Here is a 10649-nt window from a genome sequence, read left to right as displayed (position 1 = left end):
ACCAGCGCCACCGCCTCGTCCAGCCGCTCGCACTTGCACAGCCCGTCCACCAGCGCCGAGTACGTGATCGCGTTCGCCGCCATGCCGCGGTGGAGCATCTCCTCGACGAGCTCCCGCGCGTCGTCGACGCGGTCACCCAGGCACAGCGACTGCACGACGACGGTGAGCGTGGTGTTGTCCGGGACGTGCCGCGCGGACACCATCTCCTGCAGCACCTGGACGGCGTCGCGCAGCCGGCCCGCCTTGGACAGCCCGTGGACGAGCTTGGTGTACGTGAGGAAGTCCGGGGGGTGGGCGTCGTTCATCTGGCGGTACACACCCAGCGCGTGGCGGAGGCGCCCCGCGCGGCACAGCCCGCCGATGACGACGTTGTGGAGGAGCGTCCCCGGGTTCATGCCGCGCGACTTCATGTCAAGCAGCAGCCCCATGGCCTCGTCCAGGAGCCGGGCCTTGCACAGCGGGTGGATGAGGTTGTAGTACGTGGTGTGGTTGACGGCGCCCAGCTCCGCCATCTTGTCGAAGAGCGCCATGGCGGTGGTGGTGTCGCGGGCGTCGCACAGCTCGGCAAGGATGGTGTTGAGCTCGACCGGGTCCGGGGAGAGGCCGCGGTCGCGGATCTCGTCCAGGAGGAGGGGACCGAGGTGGCGGAGCTTGGCCGAGGCGTGGAGGCCGCGGAGCACGACCGCGAAGGTGGAGGAGTCGGAGGGGTAGCCGGCGTCGAGCATGGCGAGGAAGAGGCGGAGGGCCTCGTGCTCGGCACCGCTGGAGGCGAGCAGGAGCTTGAGCAGCGCGTTGTAGGTGTGCTCGTTGTGATCGAATCGGTCGCCGGCCCAATGGAAGAATGCCACGGCTTGGTTCACGCCCGGGAGGGACTCGACGACGCTGGCCACCATCGCCGCCGTGAGCTTCTTCTTCTTCTTCTTCTTCTCGTCCTCCTTCCATCGCTTGTCGAGGGCGCTGGCGCGCTCCTCGCTGCTGGAGCTCGAGAAGATCCCGACCAGATCGTCGAAATCGGTGGAGGACGATGTGGAAGAGGCGGCGTCCTTGCCGTTGTTCTTGAGCCAGGCGAGGATCCTGCTATCGACAATCGGCGGCGGCTCTGGATTGTTGCTTACCTCGAGCTTGAGTGTGCTCCCAGAGGAGCGCTTGCGCCAGGAGGAGGAGGGAGATGGGATGGACGTAATGGAGGCGCGCACCAGTGCCGCAGCCATGCATTCTAGATAAACCCTAAAAACGTGGAGGCAAAAAGGAATTGCGTCAGCCGGGAGTCGAACCCGGGTCTATTGCTTGGAAGGCAATTATCGTAACCGTTGGACTACTGACGCATTAACAGTCTTACTTAGCTTAAAATAATACTAAGCTAAACTAGAGGTTTTAGACAATAATTGCGTCAGCCGGGAGTCGAACCCGGGTCTATTGCTTGGAAGGCAATTATCCTAGCCGTTGGACTACTGACGCATTAATAATCTTGCTTAGATTAAAATGATACTAAGCTGGAAAACAAAAAACGATATGATTATCTTAGACAAAAAGGTTAGCTGGATAAACCCTAAACAAAAGCCCTTCAACGAAAAGGATTGCGTCAGCCAGGAGACCGTTGCTTTGATAATATTTGTTAGCTTAAAACACACTAATTAGCTGTCATAAAAGCTCTTAAATAGGTCTTCTCCAGATTTAGGGTTCGTGGAGATGGAGGGCAAGAAACCTTTGCTGGTGTTGGATATGGATGGCACTCTCATCACCTCTTGCAACATCAAGAGCCCGGTGTGCAAAGATCCCAAATTCAAGCACGATTTCGCGCTTAAGATTCCCCACTCTCCACGATACACGGAGGAGCTCCTCGTCACCAAGCGCCCAGGGCTGGACAAATTCCTGCGCGATCTATCCTCACACTTCCACATCATCGTCTTCAGCCACTCCCCGTTGATCGTCGTGAGCAAGGTCTTCGACGTGATCGATCCATCGAAAGAGCTGGTGTCGCACAGGATTGGATACGATTCGTGCCCGAAGAGCATCAAGAGCCTGGAGCCGGGGATTCTTGGGCTTGCCGAGGTCGATCTCAAGAGGACAATCTGGATTGACGACTCTCCTCTGCCGTTTAGTGGGTATCCGGGGAATGGGATCGTTGTGCCTCACTTTGGGCCGGGAGATCACCGGAGGGATCGAGTGCTCATCGATTTGCTGCCGGTTCTAGTCGCGATGTCCACTGTGGAGGACGTGAGAGAGTCGATTGCGTTGTACAAGGCTAGGAAATGGTGGCACCCATGGTCGGATGCCGCGAAGAATTGGTTGGATTCTCTTCTTGGATGGTTTTTTTGATAGGCAATAAGAAACATTCTAATGTTCTTCATAGAATCATAGTTTAGGGTTTTTCTAGGGTTTTCGGGAGATGGTTGCAGGCAAGCTGCGCTACCTGGTGCTGGAGCTTCTAATCGACGCCGCCAGGAAGAAGCAGCATCGCTTCTCGCAGAAGCACGTCTTTGGAGCGATCAAGAAGAGCGTGCAAGACAATTTCGGCCTCTACGGCGCTGCCATTTGCGCCAATTACCTCCAAGGTACTCGCTCATGGATCTATCTTTCGTGTAGCTCCTTAATCTTTCTGGCGGCAGTGAAGTATTTCAATCCTGTCACGAACATCGTCGTGGTTCGATGCAGCCGCCAGGAGTACACCAAGATTTGGAGCTCCATAACTTTCATACGTGCCATCGAGAACATTCCAACGCTCTTTAATCTCCTCATTCTATCTGGTAAGAGCTTCACTTCGTTCTAGTAGCGCTCTAACGGAGCTCCAGGAAGCACGAGAGCTTGCCGGAAGAAACTCGAGCAAGTGGAAGCTGATCGCTTGGAGCTCCTCGAGAAAACACCGGGATTGAATCTCTCGCCAGAAGAAATCAAGGAAGCCCAAGCTTACACCAAGCGAAATGTATCTCTGGAATAGGAGTTTCAGAACAAATCTCTCGAGGTAGTTCACCTTTTATTGCGGGAACTTGCAAATCAATCTTTCCTGGAGTTTACTCGTCACTTGGATGCCACAGTTATAAACACTCGGGCAGAGTGTCCTCTATCTCCAACCAGCATAAGTTGGCCAAAAACGTAGTCCGCGAGGAGCTTTCCATCCGTGAGGCCGAGGCGGAGCTCGAATGACGCTTCCTGATGCGGTCCAAGAGTGAAAGTAGCCGGCACGATGTCCGCCGTGACGTTTTCGGGCCGGACCAGCGCAGCAGTGTACGTTTCCGCGACGTCGCTCACGCTGGAAACTCTTCTCCGGACGACAACGTTTCCTTTCAAGCTGGAGACGGTGATGGAGGGGGAGTTGAGATTGTAGGCGGCGTCCATAGCTATGGAGCAATCGGAGTGCGTTGCCTGCTTGACTGCATCTTTCCAGGCCTGCGTAGTGTTGAGCGAGCACATGAAGCTCACATAGTCTTGATAACCTGACCATCACTTGAAGAATCAATGAGAAGAACTTAAGAGTTTTCTACTCTCTTTACCTGCGTCAAAGACAATGCCGGGATCCAGTGCTGCTGATACATTAACAAATCCGGCTCCAAAGTCGAAAGGTGTTCCAATCACCACTTGATCAGTGACGGCCTGGATGATACCACCTTTGGAGTCTACGACCGAAGCAGTAGTCATTATGGACGAAGAAATCATGGCCGGAGTCCAGCTCGGGTGCTTTTGCTTGATCAGCGCTGCGACGCCAGCAATGTGAGGAGCTGCCATGCTTGTTCCCGAGCAGAGCACAAACTTAGAGCCTGGAAAAACAAGACTTAGAGAAACTGGAAACTGAAAATGGCACTTCTACCTGTTTCCACGGGTGCTGATGGAGACCATGCTCCCCATATCCCTTCACCAGGAGCAAGAATGTTTGGCTTGAGGACATCGACGGGTTCTTCCTTGTTGTTCAAGAGATTAGGCCCGCGAGACGAATATGGAGCGACAATCGGGACGGTCCTGTTGTATTCGACGGAGTTCTTATTGATCCTAGCAACAGCTTTTTTGGTCTGAGAGGAGTAGTAATCCAGAAACTCCTGAAATAAGAACACGTTAGTAATTCTGGGGTCGAAGAAAGCGTTTGCTCACCGAGCTAGCATTAACAGTGTTGATGACGAGCCCCGGAATTGGCAGAGAATATAGGGATGTCATGTATCCATCGTAAGGGGACGACGGATCCAGCAGCATTACGAATCCGGCAGCACTCAGGTTCTTCGCTGCGTGCGCAACACTGAGAACGTTTGGAATGCTGATGCTGTCGAGGGAGCTGTATTGGCAGACAAAAATTGTACCGCGAACTAGAGACCGGTTAAATCGAGAAGAATCGACGCAGCTCTTTTCCGAATAGTTGCTTCCAACATACGAGTCCTCCGCCATGAGAATCGGGTAGCTCTTACGTTGAGGAGTCGGGGCTGTATCTTTATGTTAGCAAAGAAACGTAACCATTGACATGGCCATACTTACGTGATAATACTTGACCATCAATTGTTTTCCCGTTTCCAAGCTGCACTGACGCCTTGTAGTGCCGTCCAGTGTTGCCAGCGGCCACAGTCATCACCCACGGGCTAAAGCTCCTGACTGAACTCTTGGCCGGGCCCAAATTCCCGGCGGACTGTACCACATAAACTCCAGCGTGAACAGCAGAGAGCAGCGCTTGCTCAACCGGGTCCATAAAAACGGAAGTCGCATCAGTTACATTTTCCGAGCCCAGTGACAGGTTCAGTATATCAACTCCGTCTCGAACAGCCTGCATAGTGTTATAAAAAGGGAGACTTGCCCTTCATACCTGTTCAATGGCTGCAATTATATCTGAAACAAATCCGTTCTCACCAAACACTGCTTTGTACACTGCAATCCGTGCACGAGGTGCCATTCCGCTCGCAAGTCCGTAGTTGACACCGTCGACCACCACCGGAACGCCGCTGTTGCCACCAGCAGTTGACGCTACATGGCTGCGAGATTATATCAAGTTAGAGAACTGGAAAGTTTCTGAAGTTAATACTGCACCTTCCATGTCCGTCAGCATCGAACGCTGTGCCATCTCCATTGGAGTAGCCCACAGACTTTCCGAACAACTGAGCTCCAATTACTTTCCCGTTGCAAGCACTCGCCGGAAAACCATGGCCGGACACACATTTTCCCTTGTAGTGCGGAACTGGACGGAAAGGCTTCTTCGAGTTCCCCGCGAAGCTTGGGTGATCGGGGTTGATGCCCGTGTCGACAATGCCAATGACAATTCCTTCACCAGCATGTTTTAGGCCGCCAAGTTGTGGCCACGCACCGTGTTGGAGGTCCAAAAGCTTTGGAGTGTACGTTGTCACTGCTCGCATGATTCTTTCTTTGGTGACGAGCTTCACACCCTGGGTGGATTTGAGCTTAGCTGCCTGTAACAGGATTGAATTTGTCAAGAATCCGCATATGATCCATTCTCTTCTTACTTGTTCCTCCGTGATATCCACAGCAAATCCATGAAGCAGATGGCTGTAACTGTATAGCTTCGTGTACGATTCCTCCCCGAAAGTGGACGCAAGTAGAAAATCATGTTGAGCGGTTAAGTATGAGGAATAAATCTGGACTTGATCACTGCACAAAGGAACAAAACTCGTAAACCTGCTTTATCACTTAATGAAATTGAGAACCTTGAGCTATCGATTTTGGTTGTTGCCTTGTTATGAACAACAGGCTCACCGTCTAACAACGCAATGTAAACTTCGGCATGTACGAGTAGGATGGACGAGGCAGAAACCAGAAGCCATATCCACAGACTGGCATCCATTTAATCTGGACCAAACTCATTCCTTGAGTCTCTTACATTTAATTTGCGCTCCCGACGGAATTCGCAAGGAAATAGCTTTTGTATTCAAGTGAAAAAGTCACGTACATTTCATTGTCTGAAAAAAATGCGAGCACTGTTAGAACAAAAGTTGCCAGTGACGGCCACCTACAGTATCGGTGTTGATTTACTTTCAAAGGAAGAAAGAATAGTAAATGGAGTCATCTCAAGCGCAGCGAGAGAACGTAGCAATCAGGTGGATCAAGTCGGATATAATAGTTGAAGATAGTGTCCACAATCTGGAAGTCGAAGTTTTTGTAAAACTCCATGGCTTCGTCGTTGTTCGTTTGTACGTGCAAGTAAACATCGACAACGCGCGGGTCTTGTTGGCACAAGCCCAGCACACTTTGGAGGAGCTTTGAGCCTAGATAGAAACTCGCAAATCAAAAAATAAACCAACGAAATAAACTTGAATCACCTATTCCCATTCTTCGATAAGATGGAAGAACTCCCAGCGTCATAATGTAGACCCTGATATAAGGGCCTGTTTCTTCAAGCCTACAGGCAATGTTGCCAACGCAAGCGTCCTTGTAAAAAGCTGGAAGGCACGAAGAAAACGTAAGAAAGGAGCTTGAATCTGAAAGAAAAGAACTGTGTCGCAAAGGAAGAAAAATCATGAAGAAGATAAAAAAAACTAGAAAAACTAGAGACTGGAAGTGTGATTTCGCTGGAAAGATACACGATCCCACAATATATCAAGTGTCATTGTAAAAAGCTGGAAGGCACGAAGAAAACGAAGAAAGGAGCTTGGATCTCAAAGAAAAGAACCGTGTCAAAATAACACGTCTAGCAAAGGAAGAAAAAGTCTTGCAAGAATGCACGAACCCAGGAAGAAGATAACACTAGAAAAACTAGACACTGGAAGACAGAATTCGCTGGAAAGATACACGATCCGACGATATATCTACGCAATGCAGTGATAGAACACCCAAATGCGATCCATAGACTGATTGATCGACCGAGATCGACTGACCTAGCTTCGTGTAGCTCCCCGCGAGCACGGCATCCCGGTAGTAAGTGTCCTTGTACTTGACCGGAAAGAGGCACGCATTGAGCCGCTGGAGGCTCTGGCGGAGATCACTGGCACTCTCGCCATCGCAAATGCGTATAGTCTCCTCCATTAAAACCAAAATGTTTAGGGCTCCATCGTGTTTGAATAACCTTTATCGTCATCTCTTCATCCAGATAGAAATCTCCACGTGGTTAGATGCCTCGCTGACACGTGGCACCTTGCTTACGAAAAACCTGGACCATGAGAAACAAATGCCAACGTGTGGAAAACTGGAGCCATACGATGGTACTTTGAACGGCCGTGATTTTGTCTTTTACCGTTGTATAACTGCAGGGGTAGAAATTTTATTAGGGCTGACCCATTCCGGGCGATCGGGAATAAGTCTCGCTCCAATTTTCTCGTCCGGATGGATCGATCGATCGAGGTATGAGCGGCTGCTGAGAAGTGATTGCGGACGACGAGATGATCGCGGCCATGGCTGGCAACGCATTTGCGGCATCGTGCCCGTGCTCCACAGTTCACAGGCTCCGGATGTCGGAGTTTCGCAAGGATTACGATGCGCAGAGCTTCGCGATGCCGCCGGGGAGCGCCAGATCCAGGAAATCCTTCAGCGTCTCGGCCAAGAGCGAGAGAAGAGGGGCTGCTTCCACAGCGAAATCGGAGGGCAACAGGAGCTTCTCCAGGCGGTCTGTCATGGGGCTCGTCGCGTTGGTGTCGCCAGTGCTGCTTATCTCGGGAGGAGCAAAATCCGACGTTCCACACATAGAGGGTCAGTGCTTCTTTTTTCGATTTACCTTGACTTTGTTTGCTTTGGGTTCCAGAATCCGAGAAACTGAGGCTCGACATGCTCCAATCCATCGAGAGGAGAATTGCCAGCAGGGCGGAGATATTGGCAAGCATTGAAACTCCTGCCAGTACCACTGCACCATCTCTCAAGGAGGAAGCTATAGCTAGCGTTTCAAGTGAAGATTTATCAGTCGGCAAGGAAGTGGAGACCGTTACCCCTGCTCCATCTGTCAACGAGGAAGCTATAGCTAGCGTTTCGAGCTCTGCCCCTGAAGATTTATCAGTCGGCAAGGAAGTGGAGCGCGTCTCATCCGATATTGCAGCACTTCCGGAGTTGCAAGTTGCGGCTACTCCTCCGGTTTTATCTTCCTCGTCCCCGGAAGAGAAAGTCGTAGAGGCAGTCACAGCTCTCGAAGAGGTAATCGAAGAACTTGCCGATGCTTGACTCACTGTGTTTAAATTCCAGAAAAGCTCTCCGGAGAGTGGACCACTAGGATTTTTAAATCTATTCGGAGTGGTCGGATCGGGAGTTCTTGGTGCGCTATATTGGTTGGAAGGTCGAGCTAAAAAAGCTACGAAGATGGCGTTAGCAGAGGTACATGCTATTTCTATTTGTGTCACTAGACATGGACACTCATCTGCCGTTGCGACCAGGCCAACTCGAAATTGGAAGAATCACAAGCTGCTATAATCGACATAAAGAGAAAACATCATACGGAGTTGGCTGATCAAAAGTCGGATCTTATGAATAAGCTGACCGGATCAGAAGAAGAACGTGTAGAACTTTGCAACGAAATTACCATCCTCAATTCGAATGCAAAGGAGATGCAGCTAAAGCTGGACAGCCAGAAAAACGTCAATCAGAACCTTGACAAGAAGGTGAAGGCCTACAGAGAAACAATCCAGGCCCTGGAGAGCAGTGTGCAAGCCGTCGAAGACAAGCTTGTGCAGGAAGAGCAGCGAAGGCAAGGTCTAGAGACCGAAGTCCGGAATGGAGGAGTTCAAATACGAGAGAGAGAAGAAAAGCTCGTTGGTCTAGAGGCAACCATTAAGGAACAGGAAAACACCGAGCAAGAGCTACGGTCAGACATTTTCACTACGAGAACTGCGTTGGTCGACGCCGAGGACAGGATACAAAACCTCGTGAAAGAGTTGATCGTATCGCAGTCATGTCTGGAGGAGAGAGGGGACACTGTGCATGATTTGGAGGAACGTCTCGCGCAGGCAACAGCGAGAGCAGAGCAAGCGCAGCAAAGCTTGGCCAAAGCACAGGAGGAACTGACTGAGCTCCAAGCTGTGAGCAAGGAGCAGCTTCAAGTTGTAAATGCGGCACTAGCTTCCAAGGAAGGCGAAGTACAGGCAGCAAACTTGGAGCTGGATGCCGCTCGTGCCGAGGCTAAACAATCCGGCCTCGTCATAGAGAACTTCCAGCAGCAAGTGGAAGAACTGGAGCGAATTGTGGCACGGGAGCACGAGTCAGTGCAAAAGTTGACAGAAGATCTGAACTCCGCAGTCAATAGCCTTCGAGCGAAGACGAACGAGGCGTCGGCACTGGGCGCCGAGCTGACGTCCTACCAGAAGGAAATAGAGTCCCTGAGGAAGCAAAAGGAGGAGAGCAAGGCGATGACGGAGACAAAGCTGAAATCGCTGCGAGAGTCACTGCAAGCAGAGCAACTGGTGACGAGCCAGATGAAGCAGGAGCTGGACAACACGCGGACGAGCTTCCAGGCGTCGTCGATGGAGGTGAAGTCCCTGAGCGAGAAGCTGAAAGAAACGTTCCTGGTGAACAAGAAGGTCCAAGAGGAGCTAGAAGACGTCCGCCAGACGGCCGACGGCACCCTGGCTCTTCTAAACGACGAGAAGAAGAAGGTGGCGCTGGCGGAGCAGCAGTACATGGAGACGCAAAAGGCTCTGGCCAGGGAGGAGCTACTCGTCCAGAGCTTGAGGTCCGAGTTCTCCAAGGCCATGGACGCCATGAACGACCTCCGCAAGCACCTCAACGCTCTGTCCAAGGACTTGCAAGACGCAAACGTCAAGGTGGCGTCGCTGGAGACGGAGAAGGCCATCCTCCAGGACGCACTCGCCAAGGAGGCGAAGGTGGCCAGGAAGTTCAAGGACAAGGCGAGCTTCGCGGAGGGGGAGCTTACAAAGGTGGTGCGAGAGCGAGAAGGCTCGGTCTCCAAGGCTCGGAAGCTCGAGGACGAGCTCTCGGCGGCGGAGAGCGAGATGGGGAAGCTCAAGCAGCAGATGGTCGTGATGGGGACCGTCATCGACTCGGCCGAGACGAGGATGGGAAGCATCCACCAGGTAAATGCCGAGGTAGCCTCTCTGGCTAGAAAGTTTGAGGGCGTCGTCTCATCTAATGTGGAACAAAAACAAACACTCAAGCGTCAGGTACTCAAGCCGCTCGTCCGTCGCTAACATAAGTTTTCTTCTCTCCTTCTCGAGAACCAGATGGATAAATTGAAGGAGCAGTCCAAGGCAGCGTCTGATATCACCAGAGAGCTCAAGAACATGAAGAGGCTGCTCAATCACTTCCAACAGGTAAGTGGTTCTAAGTTACTCTTCCAAGTTTGTTCTTGAGGTAAGTGGTTCTAAGTTTCTTAATGCTTTTCTTTGAGTTTTTCATTTTTGAGCTAATTGGTTCTAAGTTAATCTTGCTGAGCTTCTTAGAGTTTTCTTTTTTTGGTTTTTCATACTTGAGCTAAGTGGTCTAAGTTACTCTTCCAAGTTTCTTCTTGAGCCCTTAGCGTTGTTTTTAATTCTTGAGAGTTTCACTAACAACCTTGTTCTTTCGCAGAATCTAAACGAAGCGGAGCTCGATCGAGTAGAAGCTGAGGCTGCGTTGCAAGCGGCCGTGCAGAGAAACATGGTGACAGTGTCGGAAGAAGCTTAAAACAGGAAGATCTTCCAACGTGTATAGTAAAACTTGCTTAGCTTATAGAATATTCTGTTACAAGAATCTGCCGTCAGTGCAGGAATATACCGTTGTTTGAATGAGGGCAAAGACCAGTGAGTAATATT

The 10649-nt window shown here is 51.1% G+C and overlaps 6 protein-coding genes and 2 non-coding genes across 10 annotated transcripts in view; 3 read left to right on the top strand and 5 right to left on the bottom strand.

Moving 5' to 3' along the window:
- LOC9652467 (pentatricopeptide repeat-containing protein At1g63400) overlaps positions 1-1290 on the bottom strand; it is a 2653-nt gene extending 1363 nt beyond the window's left edge. Inside the window, exon 1 of the mRNA XM_024666831.1 lies at positions 3-1290. Coding sequence (XP_024522599.1) covers positions 3-1211 — 1209 coding nt within the window. The 5' untranslated portion in view covers positions 1212-1290. The remainder of the gene's footprint in view (positions 1-2) is intronic.
- Positions 1254-1325, bottom strand: TRNAG-UCC. Its single transcript has one exon. It is a non-coding gene; the product is annotated as a tRNA-Gly (tRNA).
- Positions 1326-1386: 61 nt separating this feature from the next.
- Positions 1387-1458, bottom strand: TRNAG-UCC. The gene has a single exon. It is a non-coding gene; the product is annotated as a tRNA-Gly (tRNA).
- A 231-nt stretch (positions 1459-1689) lies between these two features.
- LOC112343415 (probable C-terminal domain small phosphatase) lies at positions 1690-2319 on the top strand. Its single transcript, XM_024666830.1, has one exon. It carries the CDS (start codon positions 1690-1692, stop codon positions 2317-2319), a length of 630 nt encoding a protein of 209 aa, XP_024522598.1.
- A 50-nt stretch (positions 2320-2369) lies between these two features.
- On the top strand, positions 2370-3151 carry LOC9652466 (probable ribonuclease P/MRP protein subunit POP5). Of its 2 annotated transcripts, XM_024666850.1 has the most exons (4): positions 2370-2555; positions 2610-2747; positions 2793-2962; positions 3036-3151. In XM_024666850.1, the coding sequence occupies exons 1-3, from the start codon at positions 2390-2392 to the stop codon at positions 2936-2938; spliced, it is 450 nt and encodes a 149-aa protein (XP_024522618.1). In that variant the 5' UTR covers positions 2370-2389; the 3' UTR covers positions 2939-2962; positions 3036-3151. The 2 variants fall into 2 exon arrangements, with proteins under 2 accessions (XP_024522618.1, XP_002993155.2); XM_002993109.2 differs by lacking the exon at positions 3036-3151 and having other exon boundaries at positions 2793-3021.
- On the bottom strand, positions 2942-5779 carry LOC9652652 (subtilisin-like protease SBT2.5). Its single transcript, XM_024666849.1, has 9 exons — positions 5634-5779; positions 5433-5577; positions 5002-5378; positions 4781-4946; positions 4459-4741; positions 4084-4406; positions 3806-4031; positions 3492-3755; positions 2942-3434 (listed from the first exon to the last, which is right to left on the bottom strand). Exons 1-9 carry the CDS (start codon positions 5768-5770, stop codon positions 3019-3021), a joined length of 2337 nt encoding a protein of 778 aa, XP_024522617.1. The 5' UTR covers positions 5771-5779; the 3' UTR covers positions 2942-3018.
- A 28-nt stretch (positions 5780-5807) lies between these two features.
- Positions 5808-6948, bottom strand: LOC9652465 (N-alpha-acetyltransferase 50). The gene is made up of 3 exons (XM_002993075.3): positions 6801-6948; positions 6246-6365; positions 5808-6191 (listed from the first exon to the last, which is right to left on the bottom strand). The coding sequence occupies exons 1-3, from the start codon at positions 6946-6948 to the stop codon at positions 5989-5991; spliced, it is 471 nt and encodes a 156-aa protein (XP_002993121.2). The 3' UTR covers positions 5808-5988.
- A 255-nt stretch (positions 6949-7203) lies between these two features.
- LOC112343410 (MAR-binding filament-like protein 1-1) lies at positions 7204-10632 on the top strand. 2 transcript variants are annotated; one of them, XM_024666804.1, is made up of 6 exons: positions 7204-7608; positions 7661-8043; positions 8092-8220; positions 8280-10019; positions 10080-10169; positions 10426-10632. In XM_024666804.1, the coding sequence occupies exons 1-6, from the start codon at positions 7302-7304 to the stop codon at positions 10519-10521; spliced, it is 2745 nt and encodes a 914-aa protein (XP_024522572.1). In that variant the 5' UTR covers positions 7204-7301; the 3' UTR covers positions 10522-10632. The 2 variants fall into 2 exon arrangements, with proteins under 2 accessions (XP_024522572.1, XP_024522573.1); XM_024666805.1 differs by having other exon boundaries at positions 10080-10209; positions 10426-10625.
- Positions 10633-10649: the final 17 nt, after the last annotated feature.

This window comes from Selaginella moellendorffii, unplaced genomic scaffold (assembly GCF_000143415.4).
Source record: "Selaginella moellendorffii unplaced genomic scaffold, v1.0 SELMOscaffold_149, whole genome shotgun sequence".
Classification (NCBI taxonomy): Eukaryota; Viridiplantae; Streptophyta; class Lycopodiopsida; order Selaginellales; family Selaginellaceae; genus Selaginella; species Selaginella moellendorffii.
This window is presented reverse-complemented; position numbering and strand designations above follow the sequence as displayed.